Source organism: Corythoichthys intestinalis, chromosome 15, assembly GCF_030265065.1.
Source record: "Corythoichthys intestinalis isolate RoL2023-P3 chromosome 15, ASM3026506v1, whole genome shotgun sequence".
Taxonomy (NCBI): domain Eukaryota; kingdom Metazoa; phylum Chordata; class Actinopteri; order Syngnathiformes; family Syngnathidae; genus Corythoichthys; species Corythoichthys intestinalis.
The window spans coordinates 33,406,747-33,424,855 of record NC_080409.1 but is presented as its reverse complement, the minus strand read 5'-3'; the positions used below and the strand labels follow the sequence as shown (position 1 = coordinate 33,424,855).

The 18,109-nt window shown below is 38.3% G+C and overlaps 1 protein-coding gene across 2 annotated transcripts in view; it reads right to left on the bottom strand.

Annotated features, from left to right (window-relative positions):
- sos2 (son of sevenless homolog 2 (Drosophila)) overlaps positions 1–18,109 on the bottom strand; it is a 72,017-nt gene that overhangs the window by 32,435 nt on the left and 21,473 nt on the right. For both annotated transcript variants that reach the window (XM_057858866.1, XM_057858867.1), the window contains exons 2-7: positions 10,156–10,281; positions 9,957–10,088; positions 5,962–6,126; positions 5,673–5,879; positions 4,893–5,036; positions 4,699–4,809 (exon numbers count right to left, since the gene is read on the bottom strand). In XM_057858866.1, coding sequence (XP_057714849.1) covers positions 4,699–4,809; positions 4,893–5,036; positions 5,673–5,879; positions 5,962–6,126; positions 9,957–10,088; positions 10,156–10,281 — 885 coding nt within the window. The remainder of the gene's footprint in view (positions 1–4,698; positions 4,810–4,892; positions 5,037–5,672; positions 5,880–5,961; positions 6,127–9,956; positions 10,089–10,155; positions 10,282–18,109) is intronic.

Here is an 18,109-nt window from a genome sequence, read left to right as displayed (position 1 = left end):
AGCCAATTGTTCTTTTGTTGTACATAGAGCCTCATTTATTTATTTTTAATACCGTTTGAGGCTCAGCTCAGATACGTTAATTTTTTATTTTCCTTATCCGATTACTTGATTATTCGATCCGATTACTTGATTATTCGAACTATGTCGTCCATCGATTAATCGACAAATAAAATAATCGAGAGCAGCAGCCCTACAGGAGATAATGTCAAATGAGTTTCATATTTTTATTCCCCACATAATCATTAAAACGCTGCTGACCACGTGTTTCTGTCTATATTTCCATCATTTCCTGTCCTTTTTCAAAACTGAAAGCACTACAAAAAACTATATCCCAGGAGCCATTGCGAGTTCACAAAGGAAGCACGACATCCGAAAACCTTTAATATACAGTGATCCATCTCTACTTCGCGCTTCAAACTTAGCGCCTTTAGTCAATCACGAATTTTTCTTTTTAATTACAAAAAAAAAAAAAAAGATGCGCTGTCCCGAGCCGATTGCGCAGTCTCACTCCCCCTCCCTGCTCATTGTTCAACAGGCAATGCACTGGAGTTGCTTATTGAAGTTAACGATGATTGACAGATGTTTGGGTTTGATCTTGCTAGAGACACAAACTTCAAAAGCATCATTTAACTTGTTAAACAATTGCTGTGGCAACTCATTGTGTGTAGTGAGCAGCTTGAGCGGATTTGAGTGGACTCACTCAATGAAGCATTTAAAAAAGCCAAACATTTTTTACTAGTTTATTCTTGTTTAAAAATGATTTGGTGGGACAGTAAGATGATTAAAACTTATCATAATTATTAAATCGAACTGAACTGGTTTATTGCAAGTATTTTATTTAAATACTTTTTTTTGAATGTTATTGTTTTTTTCACAATTAAGCTTTTCAATTTGTATTTAGTAGATGTGTGCGTTTCAGAAACTTGACTGTATGTATAACGCTTTGATAAGGTGATGGATGCAATACCTAAACTCACAAAAAGATATACTCCAAACCCTTTTTGTGTTAGATGGTATATATTAGGCATGTGCCAGTATGAGATTCTGACGGTATGATAACCTATATATCACAGTTTCACGGTATTGCAATTACAGCTCTAAAATGTCTGGGTTAAAAAAAATGAAAATACATTAGCAAATTGGTACATAAGTATAATGTTAAGTTAAAATAATTTTTAAAAAAAACAAAGTATTTTACATAAAATTGAGATAAATGCAGTCCTTTAGGTGAGCTTAAACCCGCAGCCACAGCTCAACATTTTTACCATCAGAACAAAATATTAGAATTTTTTCCATAAAAAGCACGTGTGTATGACTCGTGTCATGTTTACATTATACACACACACTCTCTCTTTCTCAACATAGACAGTTGACTGAGAGAAAAAAAAACATGTTTTACCACCACTAGACACACTAAACACGCTGGAGTTAACTCTCGTAGCTGGTGTGAAACGTTAATGACAGTGTTTACTAATCTTTAATTTTTTATAAATGCAAAATCATAATGGAAGTATTGACACCTCGGCAGCCACCCTCCGCAACATATTTTACATGTCGGTTGGCCCCTCCTCCTCTAAGATGCGGCCGTCTGCAACTTTTCTGTAGCCGAAGTATTCCCATACGAAAGATTTTGTTTTCTTCAATGGGGGAAAAAGTTCAGGAGTTTCTCCTCCTCCAGCAATCGTGTAGCACAGCTGACTTGCTGACACTGAACAACAACCGGTGGGGGAGGGTTAGCCTTGCAGGTGCAAGTGAGGGATTTCTCCCTGCATATTTAGGACATAAAAAATAGCAAATACCTAGGTACGGTATGGCGGAAAGTTTTTGCTGTTTTGAAACCGTGACATACTACGGTATACCTAGAAACGGGAAATCGGCACATGTCTAGTCTATATATATATATATATATATACATATATACATATCCATCCATCCATGCTGCTTATATATATATATATATATATATATATATATACACATATATATATCTGTTCACTATTTTGCACTGTTGGTCTATATAGTATATACAGTATATAACCTGTTTTGACCATTTTATGTAGAAAAGACAAAAACGCCCTCTGACCATACCTGCCATTTATGTTGTATTATCAAATATAAAACTACTCAGTCTCATTTTTAATTGTTGAATGTTAATCCTAACAAATTGTATAAATATTATCATGATTCAAAACATTTTGTTGAGCATGTTTGGTTGTCAATGGGACATGAATATTACAAATTTTGTCCAAAAAAATTGGGAGATTTTTTTTTGTGTCTTTTTGGGTCCAATTTGTTTATTATAATTGGTGTGTGAAGAAAACAACAGTTTGGACATTAAGTTTAAGGTGTCCTGAAAAAACGGGCCCAACCAGGCCATTGCGAACCATTTTTTTCTTTGAAATATAAAGGCAACATCAAAGGATTGCAAATTCGGACAAAACAGCCCCAGGTGTTAAAGGGTTAAGTAATTCATTAAAATCGGAAAAGCAAATTAATAATAATAATCATACATTTTATTTGAAGGCGCCTTTCTGGCACTCAAGGTCGCCGTACAATCGTTTAAAACATATTAAAAGTGAGAAAAGTATAGAACGTCTAAGTTAAGACAATTTTAAAATACTAAAAGAGATAAGAGCAGTAATAAGTTAAAAAAAAAAAAATAATAATAATAATAAATAAGTGAAATAAAAATAAAAATTAAAAAAGATTGAAAGTTTTTTCCCCCAAAGTTCATACCTGTTTAAATATTAGTCAGTTCACCTGTAGAATCAAAAGCATGGATTAATTAAATAAATGATTAAGAACTTAAGGTATTGGATGTTAATATCAATTTACTTATGGGGTTTGTTTCTACCATCAGAAACACGATTAGGCCTTTAAAATTATAGATGACCTACTTTTTAGATTGAGGATTTTTTTTTCTAATATAGAAAAAAAAATTAACTATATGCAAAGGCTAAATTCATCATGAAGGAGTTAGAAAAAAAAAGTAAATTCCAGTATCTGATTATCCATCATATGACCTGAAGTAGACAGTCTCAAATTTTGTCCCGTAGCCATGTTGGGTTTCTTCCTGTACTGCCAGAGTGCCTTGGAAATTTCTAAATAACACAGTAGATTTCTTAAATAATGATAAATTGGTTTAAACCCCACCAACACAAAACATTTACAAGGTACGGACTAGAGCAGGGCGGTAAACCGAAAATTTACCGTCACCGAAATTCTTAACGATGACCGACGTAATTTTGACCATGTCGGTAAATTCGGTAAATTAATAAAACAAGAAAATATAGTCTTTTCATCCCGCTTTGATTCTGTGTTGTTCGTCTATGTTCATTCTCCTTTAAGAAAGCAGTGAATGTGCTTACGTAGGGAGTCACGTGATCATCAGGAAGCCAATCAAACAAAAGCCCGGTAAGCTAACGCTAGCATCTAACGCTACAAGCAAAACGTGATGGAGTGTGGCTTAAGGTAGGTTCACCAAACTTTCAACCGACATTTAGTAGACTCTTGGTGGCATCCAGACGGGCTTTCACCCGCTGTCCTCCTTTGTTCTCACGATTTCCGGAGATGGTGCTTTCAGTGCTTTCTACTGGTAGCCAGGCTAACGCTAGCTAGCGGCTAACGCTACAAATGAACGTTATGGAGTCGGATAGCGGCTCTAACCTTGTCGAAACGGCTGAACTTAATGAGTGGATTGGGCACGGACTGCATCTAGCAATTACTATGTGGCGTTATTATGTATCTGTCTGTGTGTGATTCCTCTGATAGCTTTTGTGATGGTAAAGCATTCAGCATAAAGTACAATCCAACGGCAAAACTTATAATGACCGAGAAATGGCCCCAGCTATTTTTATTGTGCGTGCATTTATTAAAAAATGCACTGGGGGGAAAAAACCCTTAAACCATAAAGTAAACACTTGTATTTAATAATTATGTCACAGCAGCCATTAACAATAAGTTGTTTTTTTGAAGTGTACTGTTCAAGCTGCAAGTCATTTGTGTTACAATTACATGTTTGCACAGGCATATTGATTTTGACAATGCACATTGTTCAAGTCATACACGCTGTTATAAATGTTCATACTTGAATTCTTATTGCTTACAATACATTTTTATAAACTTAATGTTTAGACTGCATGTACAATTGTTAAATACAGTATATCAAATTGAATGCTGGTAAATAAATCAACAAGAAATAGTTAATCTGTATTTCATGCATTGATTCAGATTTTCAAATTATATAACAGTCCGCTTGGGCGAATTTATCGTCATTTATCGTTATCGAGATAAATCTGCTCAATTTATCGTGATACATGTTTAAGGCCATATCGCCCAGCCCTAGTACGGACCGCAAAATCCACCATTAAAGGGTTAATACCTTAACAAACCGTACACTTGCTAGTTTTAAATCTAGATTCTGATAGGCAGAATCATGTAGCAACTTACAGGTCTGCAGCTACCTTAAAATAAAAGATGAGAGCCTCCAAATATGATGTAAAATTTACTGTGGAATTTCTGGATCAAAAAAGGTGCGTGTCAGAAAAAATTTGAAGGGACAGAACTCAATAACCATTTAAGCTAGGAGGCTGATACGATCTTACAAAATACAAAAATAGGCAAATTCAAGAGATGTCATTTTTGTTTTTGTTCTTTTTTTTTTTTTTTTAAAAACACGATTGGTTACAAATGTTGTACCTGGAAGTAAAGGCCCGCGGTCGGCCTGGCCATCAGGTTGTTGAAATGTTCGTGGAAGTCTTTGCTGAGAATGTCCTGGGAGAGCGTCTCGTATGGATCGAACGCTTGCTCCTGCACAAAGACCTAGCTTACATACACGCGCTTGACAGACAATTCCTGAGTATTATGAAAGAAAAAAAACAAAACAAGCGTACCTCGGCTAGGTCTTCGAAGCAACTGCCCACCAGCGGGTGAGGGCTGCCGTCCGCAGTCATCTCAACGGCGTCCTCGATGAGACCCAGTAGCTTCACCGTCAACTCGTGGATGTCCAGGATGTTGCTGAAGATGGCTTCTACGTCCTGAGGGAAAAAGAGCAAATGCTTATCTTTTTTGTGCTGTGTTTTTAACCAAGTTGCTGCCAAACCAAAATAAATAAAAAATACATATATAAATAGAATGTGCTGTAGTAGTTATTAAAGGAAGATGTAAAATAATATTGAAAACACCCATGAACACATTGGCTGCGATACATGGCGATAGACCAACGTACATTCGCCTCTTCCCAGGCAAAATGAATTGGACGTCTAGCGACGTCAATACCAGCCGTTGAATTGACATCGACAATGCTAGTAGAAAATATTGGTCTATTGGAAAAATTTGATAGCCTTATTTTGGAGAGGCCTGATGCCGTTCCAGTCTCAACATAATGAAACGCTACACATTCCGCGAGCCGTGCCACAACCGACCCAAATAAGAGCAACTCTGCAAAAGCCTTAGCGGAGACTCCGACTTTCCATTGACGCCTTCGCAAGAGTGTGGGAGACGTTTCGCTTGGGGTATACTGTATTTAATAATCAGGGCGTAATCCCTCAATGCGCTTACGCAGAATTTGGCATAAATACATTTGTAATGACGCTAAGCCTGAATAGCTTAGTGTAAGTAATCCGTATTTCAAGCGCTCCGTGTAGTTGGTGTAGGACCGATGGCTCACTTACCCGCGGTGTGAAAATCTTGGGGTTGGACAGGAAGTGGTGACGGAACACTTTGATGATGAGGTCTAGCTCGCGTAGGTACTGCCGCTCCTCGGCGATCTCCAGCCGCACCAGGTCGTCGTACGTTAGCTCTCCCGAAGTGGAGGGCTCGTCGGCGCACTGCGAAATCAGGCCGATGTCGTCTTCCTGGTCAAACATGTCCATCAGCACCTGCAGGGCCAGAACGCATCAACTCTTTTACCCTCAACACGGATTTGATCCCAAATGTTTAAAAAGCAGGTAAGAGCTCGACCTTGTCGGCACACATGGATACTTTGATGTCCTGCTGGCTGATCTCGTAATGCCGAATGTTGCCCACATAGTTGCCCGCCAGCTTCAAAATGTCCGCCGATATATACTCGAGGACGGCCACGATGTATAGCGATACGTGGTAGTCCACTCTGTAGCCCAGGACCTCCTGCGGGAAATGAGGAAATTACCACTCAGGGTTCAAATGAACTCATTCACTAACACGCTACATAAGGGAGTGCCAAAAAAATCGATTATTAGATTTGACACGTGACGATTCGATTAGGATTAATAAATGTTTTAAAAAACGATCATTTTCCCTAATAACTTTAAGACAGCTGCTAGTAGCGGAACAAAATTCAAGACACGTCTGCCACCCGGACACCTTTCACGGACGCACAGACAACGTTATGATGAATGCTGCTGGTTACTGAGCGAGAGATTTACTCCTTTTCAAAAGACTCGAAAATAAATTTGTGTATGAGACAGGCAGGGACCTGGCGGTCGCACTTCTGTGCGCAAGTTGTTTTTTTTTTTTTTTTTAGAGCAAGAGGGGAAGAGAAATAGTTTGTTGCTCCTTGTCTTTCAGTTTTCCAGCAGTAGGTTCAAGTCATGTTAATTGGAAAAAGTCCTTAGTGTTTTACTAAGTCCCGTGTCAGTCCATCAGAGGTGAACACACGAACCCTCTTGTACTGTTCAGATTTTATTTTTGTTGTTTTTGAGATGTTACTAGTTAGCGCCGAGGGATATGCTAATTAGTAACTTCGCTAACATGTATTTTTCGATGTCAAGTTGTGCGTTGTTTGGTGGTGTACAAAAGTTACTCCAGATGCAGAACGTTTAAAACCAGGATTAAGTACAGCGGTAACACTGCAAACATGCGAAATAGTACAGAAATCTGTAAAAACAAAGTATACTGGTTAAAAGACACTTTGTTTGTTTCCAGAAAATGTGGGATTCATTCCACCAGTGTAGATTTTATTGTACTGTTGAGAGAAATAAGTATTGCCTTTGAAACAGCTAATGTTTTTGCACTTTCTTGTGAAAAATAGCATCTCAAGGTAAGCTCTGTGTTGTATGGGCATGTTGAGAAATAAGTACTGCCTTTAAAATGGTTAATGTTCTTGCAATTTCTTGTTTAAAAAAAAAGAAAAGAAAAAAAAAGCAGTTTAAGGGCAGCTTTTTGTTGTATGGGCAGGTTTCCATCGTTCCTGTTGAATCTATAGGATATTTTAAATAAATAATGGACATAAATTTGTTTGGCTACTTTATTAATTATTAATGTACGATGCAGTGATACTCATGACAATCATGATCATCCTCAATACCGTGATCATTGTTCAATAATCGAATCGTAGCACTCTGAATCGTAATTGAAATTGAATCGAATCGTGGGGTGCCTAAGATGGCACACCCCTAATGATACATATGTATAAGTGCTGTATTCAGAGAGTACCGTATTTTTCGACCGATACGTCGCATTAGTCAAAATTAAAGAAAAAAAATGCAAGTAGTCATTATACATCAAAGTAGTACAGTGATCCCTTACTACTACTTACTAGAGGTGTGCAAAATTTCCGATTCTTAGATTATTCGCGATTCGGCCGTGGAAGATTCGAGAACGATTCACAAACATCCAAATTCCGATTATTGAAATATGCCAAGTAAAGCGGAAGTACAACACACTCAGCGCGCTGCGCGGTCTTCGGGACGGAACGGAGCGGGAGTAGCTAAACATTATGCTTCTCATTAACCGGCCCCTCGGGTAATGCCAACGCTCAACTCACGGCTCTAGCTCAAATCATGCCACGAGAAAAAAAAACACAACAACATACCTGACTGCTGCCGAAAAGCTGCTACAAGTACAGCTAAGCTACATAATGTTACGGTAGATATCATTTATATAGGACTAGATGGATTATAGACTCGGTAGCGGTAGCAGCACATCTACAAAAAGCTAGATGCGGGCGTTAGTAAACGGCCGCCATCTTAAAGCAGTAAACTTCCCTGCAATGCTGTTGTAGCGAACCTTCCAAGCAAACCTAATTAACTTTTTATCTAAAATACTCCTAAATCGGTGAAATATTGACTTGAATCTATCTTTAAAATAGTTTTAAAACTTTCACATGTCAAAAGTAGACAAAAGGGAAATTATGGAATAACGGGAGCAATTTTAACAACTTTAACGGTTGATTCACTACATTAAATTAATTGAATGTAGTTTAAAGCTGCTGATACCGAATGGGGACTGGAGTTTTTTTATTTAATGTTATTTTTGTATATTTGTTTACTGCTATATGTTAACTTGATACTGAAATAGTAGTTTGGTTTAGCCTGTGAGTATTTTTGAACAATTTTGGAACTAATGTACAAAACTTTATTTAAAAAAAAAAAAAAAAAAAAATTTTTTTTTTTAAAAGGAGGGGGGTGCATCAATAATCGTTTTATAATCGAATCGGAGCCTCTGAATCGTAATCGTAATCGAATCGTTAGGTGCCCAAAGATTCCCAGCTCTACTACTTACTACTAAAATTCGCCCCCTCGGTCCATCGCAGATTTTTTTTTCCAATTAAGAAAAATAAATAAATACAGATGAGCTGTCCTGATCCGATCGTAGTCTCACTCTCCCTCCTGCTGCTTTTATTCTTCTTTCTCAGGCAGTGCACTGGAGTTGCTTGTTAAAGTTAACAAGGATTGATATATGTTAAGGGTTGATCTCGCAAAAGAAGCTTGGAAGCCCAAAAACGCTGCATGTGCCAAACATCGCTCAGCTTGTTAAACACTTGCTGTGGCAACTCATTGTGTGTAAGTGAGCAACCAAGCAGATTTGAGTGGACTCACTCAATGAAGCATTTCATAAAGACAGGAATTAGTCTATGTTATTCGTGTTTAAAAATAATTTGGCGGGACAGTAATTGCAAACTTTTCAACATTACATTTGAAGTGCTTAGAAACCATTTATTCATATATAATATACATATATACATAAAAGTTTTTTTAATTATAGATTGAGGGAAAAGGGTTAAAAAACATGTCTCATATGTATCTCTTTGCTATGCTAAATCTGAAAAAATGCATTGCGCACAAAAACAAAATTGGGGGGGTGTTACTTCGCGGTTTTTCACTTATCGCAGCGGGTTCTGGTTCCCATTAATCACAAAAAACGAGGGATCACTATAATAAAATAGAGAAAAAGCTAAATAGGCGTCTATTCACGTTAAGATATTAACTCATTTACTCCCACTGATACCAAAAGACACAGATGTCGCTGCGAATCACTAAAAAATTCAATTAAGACTTCATCATTAACTATTACTTCTGAATTACTTTGTCAAATCTCAAGTACAGCGCCCTTCTTGGACCTGAGTATAAGTCATTGGCGCAGCCAAACTATGAATAAAATAAAATAAAAAGTAGTGTTGCAACACTACCGCACTAAAATGACATCATCAGTATCAGTGAGTAATAAGAAATGCTGTGCAATATACACTTCTTGAGATCTATTATCCAACCACTGGTCGCCCGGTTACAAACGCTGCTTTAAAAGAAGCAGCGCTTGTTCCCCTTCCCAAGATGATGATAGACGTCCAATCTTCCTTCTGCTGTGACTTGAAATGAGTTTATCACTAGTAGACATCCATTCCATTTTAAGTGGGAGGTTGGCAGCGAATGAGAATTCGGTCTTCGCTGCAATACCTCCCACTTCAAACGGATTGCATGTCTTGCTCCTTCAATAGCAGACAACGTGTTAAGTTGTGTCTGACCAAGCCACGATAGTAATTACTTTATATTCAAGTAAGTATGCAGTAATTAAGTTTTAGAAAAAACAATTCTATATATTTTTAAACAATGTGGTATCGGCATAGTACCATCGGCCAATACCGCACAGCCGGGGGTCAGAATCAGGAGCCCAAAAAAATGGTATTGGTACAACACACATAAAAAGTGTGACTTAAAGTACGTTTTTTGTGGTATTTAGTAGAACAGGTCTGTGTTAACCTTAAGCAGCGGGTGTATCTTGTCCACTGGGAGAAGTAGGGGATTCCTCCTCTTGCGCTTCTCGATAGCTGACTGTGCATCGGCGATGGCCCACTTGTCTATCGGGTGTGGGAAGGTCTTCTGGACTCGCTCCTGGGGAAACCGAGTGAGAGCAGACGTTAACCTTGACGCGCACTCAAGACAGTGGTGAGAGTTTTACCTCCACGTCCTGAACAGAACGAGGCTGCGCCACGCACAGCATGTTGAGCAACTGTAGGATCAGCTCCTCAATGTGCTGCAGGGCGTCCTCCTTGGCCTGGAGGTTGGGGTGGACCTGCTTCTGCACCTGAAAGGGGAAAAACAATCCAAGGTCCAATTAAAAATGTTTCGGGAAACATGTTTTAGTTCCATTAATGGCAATAAACAATAGGCATATGCCGATTACCAGTTTCAAGGTATACAGTGGTATGAAAAGGTCAAGGTTTCAAAACCGCACACATTTTCCGTCATACCGTCCCAAAGATATTAGCTATTTTTTATGTCCCAAAAATGCGTGGAGAAATCCCTCGCTTGCAGCTGTAAGGCTCAACCCTCCCCCACCGGTTGTTGATCAGTGTCAGTCAGCTGTGCTACATGAAAGCCGGAGGAGGTGAAACTCCTGAACTTTTTCCCCCCCATCAAAGAAAACGAGATCGCTGGTACGCGAATACTTCGGCTACAGAAAAGTTGGACAGCCACGGCTTAGAGGAAGGCCAACCAACTTGTAAAACATGTTTGCGGAGGGTGGCTCCCTAGGAGGCAACACCTCCAATATGATTTCGCATTTATACAAGATTAAAGGTTAGTAAATATTGTCATTGTTTCCCACCAGCTACGACAGTTAACTCCAGCATGTTTAGTGCGTCTAGCGGTGACAAAATGTGATTTTTTTTCCTCTGGCAACTGTCTGTGTTGAGAAAGAGTGTGTGTGTAAAATGTAAACATGATACAAAAACCGTAATTTCCGAACTATAAGCCACTACTTTTTTCCCTCATTTTGAATCCTGGGGCTTATAGTCCAGTGTGGCTTATTTGTTAATTTATTTGGATTAGTAGGTAACACTTTATTTGACAGCAGCGTCATAGGCCTGCCAAAAGGCCGTCATAATTATGACATGACATTATCATAGGCATTAATGAATGCTTATGACAGATGTCATTAAGTGTCATCCGGCTAACTATGTCACTAACTCCATTTGTGTCCAGCTCTGATCTTTTACATCCATTAAAAGGGAGATTATTTGCCGGATGACACAAAATGACTGTCATAAGCAGTCATTAATGCTCATGGCAGTGTCATGTCATAAGTATGACGGTCTTATGGGAGTCTGATAGCACCACTGTCAAATAAAGTGTTGCCAAATTCCAAAACTAGCGATTAATGAAACAAATAGAACAGTAACTGCCCAAAAATTAGCACAGAACATGAATTTTAATTTATTTATATCTCTAGCGCTGCAATGCATGCTAGGAGGCATATTGGAATGGCAACAGTGTTGACAGCAGGTGGCAGCAGAGGTTGACCGTCTCCCCCAAGAGAACAGTGTTGGCCAAATGAAGTTTCTTGAGGCAATGATGCTTTGCAGCCAATTGGTTCAAAGCTTTATGGTGGTTCATTTGGTCTTATGTCAGTCTTATGATGCCGCTGTCAAATAAAGTGTTACCGGTTTATATCTTTTGGTGTAAATATCCCATAACACAGTGAGGACAGCTGCGGCTTATAGTCCAGTGCGGCTGATCTATGAACAAATGCCGTTTTCTTGTCAAATTTGGTGGGTGGCGGCTTATAGTCAGGTGCGCTTTATAGCGCGAAAATTACGGTAATACACACGTGCTTTTTATGGAAAATATTTCAATTACTTTTGTTCTGATGGTAATTATGTTGAGCTGTGGCTGTGGGTTTAGGCTCACCTAAAGGCATTTATTTTAATTTTATTTAAAATATATATATATTTTTAATTTATTTTAACATCATACTTGTGTTCCAATTTGCTAATATGTTTCCATTTTTTTAACTCAGACACCTCTCACACATTTTAGAGCTTTAATTGCAATACCGTCATACCGTGAAACGGGGGATATTTTTGATTAAGGTTATCATACAGTCAGAATCTCAGACCGGCACATGCCTAGCCCTAATACACTGTCTGTCAAAAGGATTGGATGTCTTGCACCCTCAATGGCAACCCAAGATATCATGAGTTAAGATACCACACCATGTAGGAGAATTATAGCATTATACAAATGTATAAAAGTTGGCCAGTCTAATCCACTACCCGACAACTTAAAAGTTAACGAATTAATCGGCAACTATTTTGATAGCTGATCCAGTCAGATGCACTTTATAGTGCTGAAACTAAGGTTGATAAAAAAAAATGCAGCTGAATTTAAAAAATAAAATAGTGCAGTTTGCTTATTTTCAACCATAAAGGGAGGGCAGGGCTTCAGGCAAGAATGTAGTCTGTTGATCTTGCCAGAAAAGGTGCCAGCAAGTGGACACGAAACCATGAGGTAAGAGTAGAGTGGAGCAAAGTAAGCCACCAGGAAGGCAGCAGGAAGGAATGCGAGAGCTAAGGGCTTAAAAAGGCCAGCGTCATCAGCGCCCAGCATTCCAGTGCTCTGACTTGACGGGAGATGCTGCAGTGGGCAGGAAGTCCCCTTCGATGATCGTGGATATCGAGAGAGAAAAAAAGAGAAATCTCTGAGCTGAGAAAGTGGAAAATCACAAGCCAAGAGTTGGCCTGGGTGCCATTTCTGTACGTCACAAGTATTCGTGTAGATGCACGCTCACGAGACCGGCTAAAAATAAGACAATGCTTCTTAGAACCACACACGCTGAATATAAATAGACAGCGATACATCTAAAAGCAGAAGTAAGTCTACGAGACGGAGCCACACACATGCACTTGACCAAATTCCACAGGACGCCGGGAGCAGTGAGTCACGGTTGCGCTCAACCACGGGGGTTTCCCTCCCTCTCGAGCGCCATTCACTCAATTGTTGGAGGGCTTCCCGTGTGACACATGTCAAATAGACAATTAGCACTTTAACGGGCATTCTCATTGACTGCCATTGACAGCGCGAGATGTCCAATCCATTTGGCCTGGGACTTTGGGAGAGGCATATAGAGAGAGGTGTATATATTTAATTTTTTTCTTGTTTTGGCAACAAACCCCTTGAAAAAGTGTATTCCCCACTTTTATTACCAGATTTGAATTGCACTGAAGTCAAGTCAAAGACAAAATTACAAAAAAAAAAAAGCAAAGCAATAAAAAAATGCTTAAAATTAGAAAGTAAAAAAGGAGAAAAAGGAGAAATTTTAAAAACCCCAAAATACTGTCAGTTAATTATAAACAGCAAAAAGACACACAATTAGAGAGGTCCCAATCGATCGGGATGCCGATCGGAATCGGCAAAAAAATATCGGACATGCCTTTTTTAATATATATATATATATATATATATTAAATTAAATCGTTTTCTAATTGTATTTAACGTTACAGACAAAATGTCTTACACTCATCCAGAGTATTTAATTTTGGCTTAAAGTGGGGCTGTCAAATTTATCGCGTCAATGGCGGTATAACATTAAAATATTTAACGCAATTAACGCATGCGCTGAACTACCCACTCACGCATTGACGCGTTCAATCTATAATGGCACCGTATTACGTATACATAGAACTAAAAGGCAACGTAAAATGAGTAGAGAGAATTTTGGCAGCTTTTGAAGCCTTTTTTTAATTGGATAAAGCCTTACAATCCCTCTCTCAACGATCAGAAATATTGTGGGAAGCAATGTGGGGAAGAAAAGTAGTAGTTGATCTTTTTCTTAACACCTTATTTCCCAACGATGAGAAGATATATCAATTGGTACCATTACGCACAGTCATGGTTGCACTTCCCATCATGCATTTGGGCAGACGTTAAATGGCTGAATTATCATTTACTGAAAGCTCATAAAAATCCACTAGATGGGAATATTTAGTCACAATATACAAAGTCACATTTGTCCTTTAAGAATTACAAGTTTTTCTATCCGTGGATCCGTCCCACAGAAAGAATGTTAATAATGTAAATGCCATGTGCCATAATGTAAATTGTCATAATAAACAAATACAGTACTTATGTACTGTATGTTGAAACTTTCCATCATGCAATTGGGCGGAACAGTTAAGTCGCTAAAGTATCATTTAGTAAAAGCACAAAAAAAAATAATACTCCATCTCTCACAGGAGACCATCTTTTTCTTAACACGCTTAATTGAACACAACGCAGAACATACTGTTTACCATTTGAAGCCACCACTGACAGTCATGGTTGCCCAACTTCCCATCATGCATTTGGGCCGAACAGTTAAGACGCTAAAGTATCATTTAGAGAAAGCACAACAAAATTATTATTCTTATCGCTAAAAAAACAAAACAAAACAAAAAATTATGTTCACAAAAAGTAAAGCGCCCAGTGCAAAGAGAACTGGCATTCCCAATCAAAATAGCTATGTAAAATACACATACAACTTACTCAGACTTTGCCTTGGCTAGATCTCTAATTTAAAACTCGCCATTGACACCTTGTGGTGTATTTCAATCAATCAATACCTTACGTAGTTAAAGACTCTTTGGAAGAACGGCAGGGAGCCCATGTGACATCCCGCTCGGCGACGTCAACAATGGCGAGTTATTACTTTATTTTTTGATTGAAAATTTTACAAATTTTATTAAATCGAAAACATTATGAGGGGTTTTAATATAAAATTACTTTAAGTTGTACTCAAATTTATCTTTGAAGAAGTACAAGTCTATCTGTGATCCCTTTAACAGAAAGAATGTTAATAATGTTAAAGCCATCTTGTGGATTTATTGTTATAATAAACAAATACAGTACTTATGTACAGTATGTTGAATGTTTATGTCCATCTTACGTCTTATCTTTCCATTCCAACAATAATTTACAGAAAAATATGGCATATTTTAGAGATGGTTTGAATTGCGATTAATTACGATCAATTACTTTTTAAGCTGTGATTAACTCGATTAAAAATTTTAATCGTTTGACAGCCCTAGAAAAAAGGCAAATTCACAAACTGCAAATCAAAACAAAATACAGTTAAAAAATTGGCTTGTTTTCAATTAGCATTCAATGAGAAGTGTCTTCTCATTGACAGCTAACCAAAGTTGAGATGAATTCCATTTTACCACCCTGAAACGCCAAAATGGCATAATCCAGATATGTGCCGTGAAATGACAAAATTCAAAACCATAAAACATAGACAGGGACCTACAACTATGACTCTGCTACCATTGAAACAGGCTTAACATTTTAAATTCAATTGATTATTCGTTGGGCTGTGTATGCTGGGGGTGCGGGGGGGGGGGGGGGGGGGGGGCACATCAGTCTCAGGTTGCAGGTTGTGTGCATGGTGGGGGGTTGGTGCTTGTTATTAAAGTCGAGCATATGTCACTGATTATGATTCACACCATGACATCATCGGCCATTACGAGCAGACGGTCTGGGGAAAGCACGGGACAGAGATCAACTCGCAGACAAAAGAGCACGCACTTGTGACATCACGCCGACATGTGCCACAGCACGAATTACGAAAATTGTAGAAGGTAGGCAGACATGGAAAAGGATGGCAAGCCGTGGCGGTCCCTAATGGGACGTGCCGGAAAGAAAAAAGGATTTTCATAATTAAATGACCCATGTATATCACGTTATTCACTCTTAGGTTATTCTGGGATTAACATATTAGCTGGAAAAACACTGAAGCATAAAAGATATGTACTGAGAAATATTACCTCCCAGTCCAGTGTAGTTTATGTGTGTGTGTGTGTGTGTGGGGGGGCTGGTGCGTCTTTTAGTCAGCTGCGGTCTCATTGTATAATACAGAAATCACAATGGCGTACCGCACGCAGGCTATTTTTAGACCGTGACATCGCATCTTAAAGCAGAAGTAAAGCCGAAGTGGGACATTATGGACCCGCCCTCGCATAGACCCAACGTAATTAGTGCTACTTTTCTCCGGTAATCTTTCAAAACGAACTTGCCGATCACGCATTGCTTTTTTGGAACTTGTAGAAACGACTCTAGACATTACGAACATGAACGACATTTTCTTCATACGTTCCTGGAAACCAAAAACTCAGGAGAAAAAAATGTGAAGACCGAATCAACTTGCGCGGTCTTTAACACCAGCTCGGCGAATCCATTCATGTTTCATATGCAGTAAACATTATGTTGGATTGGCATGGTCTTTCAGAGGACAAATAGGTAAGCCATTTTTATATTTTTAACTTATTTTTTTAGCGTAACGTTGTGCCGTACTGCCTCTGTCTGACAATGAATGACCTGAAAAGAATTACAATGGTATCTGACTGCCACTGTTACCATTTCTGTTACATATATATATATATATATATATATATATATATATATATATTAGGGCTGTCAAAATTATCGCGTTAACGCGCGGTATTTAATTTTTTAACTTAATCACGTTAAAATATTTGACGCAATTAACGCACATGTCCCGCTCAGACAGTATTCTGCCTTTTGGTAAGTTTTACAGCAAGGCTTTTTGTGCTGTCTAACAGCGAACTCTTGTGGTCGCTTTGCGACATGGTTTATTGTCTTCTTGCCAGTTCAATATGGCTGCACGACGTCTGGGGCTGACGCCTACGTTGTAATGTTGTGCTTATATGATCCTTGGACAAGATTTGTCCGTATGTATTAGAGGTGTGCAAAATGTCCAATTCTTAGATTATTCGCGATTCGGCCGTGGAAGATTCGAGAACGATTCACAAACATCCAAATTCCGATTATTGAAATATGCCAAGTAAAGCGGAAGTACAACACACTCAGCGCGCCGCGCGGTCAATGAGCAACGGAGCGAGAGTAGCTAAACATCATGCTTCTCATTACCCGGCCCCTCGGGTAATGCCAATGCTCAACTCACGGCGCTAGCTAAAAAACACAACAACATACCTGAAGCTGCTACAAAAGTAAGTCATCCACATAATGTTACGGTAGATATCATTTATATAAGACTAGATGCACTACGGTAGCGGTAGCGTTTGCAGCACATCTACAAAAAGCTAGATGCTGACGTAGTAAACGGCCGCCATCTTAAAGCAGTACACTTCTCTGCAAGGCTGTTGTAGCGAACCTTCCAAGCAAACCTAATCAACTTTTTATCTAAAATACTCCTAAATCGGTAAAATATTGACTTGAATCTATCTTTAAAATAGTTTTAAAACTTTCACATGTCGAAAGTTGACAAAAGGGAAATTATGGATTAACGGGAGCAATTTTAACAACTTTAACGGTTGATTCACAACATTAAATTAATTGAATGTAGTTTAAAGCTGCTGATACAGAATGGGGACTGGAGTTTTTTATTTACTGTTATTTTTGTATATTTGTTTACTGCTATATGTTAACTTGATACTGATATAGTAGTTTGGTTTAGCCTGAGAGTATTTTTGAACAATTTTTGAACAAATGTACAAAATATTTAAAAAAAAAAAAAAAAAAAAAGGGTGGTGCATCAATAATCGTTTTAGAATCGAATCGGACCATCTGAATCGTAATCGTAATCGAATCGTTAGGTGCCCAAAGATTCCCAGCTCTAGTATGTATGGTTGTTGTAAGAATGTACATATTATGTTAGTAAGCGAAATGTTATATTTTTTGTATGAGACGCTTTTTGTTTATGTTTAGTGAACCTGTATAGCGTGCTAAGCTAACGTTGTTGCTAATGCAATGCTTGTGTACTTTTTTTTGTAGTTTTACGATGGTCTAAAGAGGACAATGGTTTGAGGCCATTTTATTAATAAATCAGATTAAAAAGGAAGAAGTCTGATTATTAAGGGGTCGTTCACTAGCTGTCTAGCTTTGGAAAAAGTAGACGCTTCAGAGTGAGGACAGCATAGACAGATTTAAATGACAATAGAGTGAAATGCCCACTACAGTCCTTATGTACTGTATGTTGAATGTATATATCCATCTTGTGTCTTATCTTTCCATTCCAACAATTTATTTTACAGAATGTATATATAATTTACAAAAAAATTATGGCATATTTTATAGATGGTTTGAATTGCGATTAATTGCGATTAATTAATTTTTAAGCT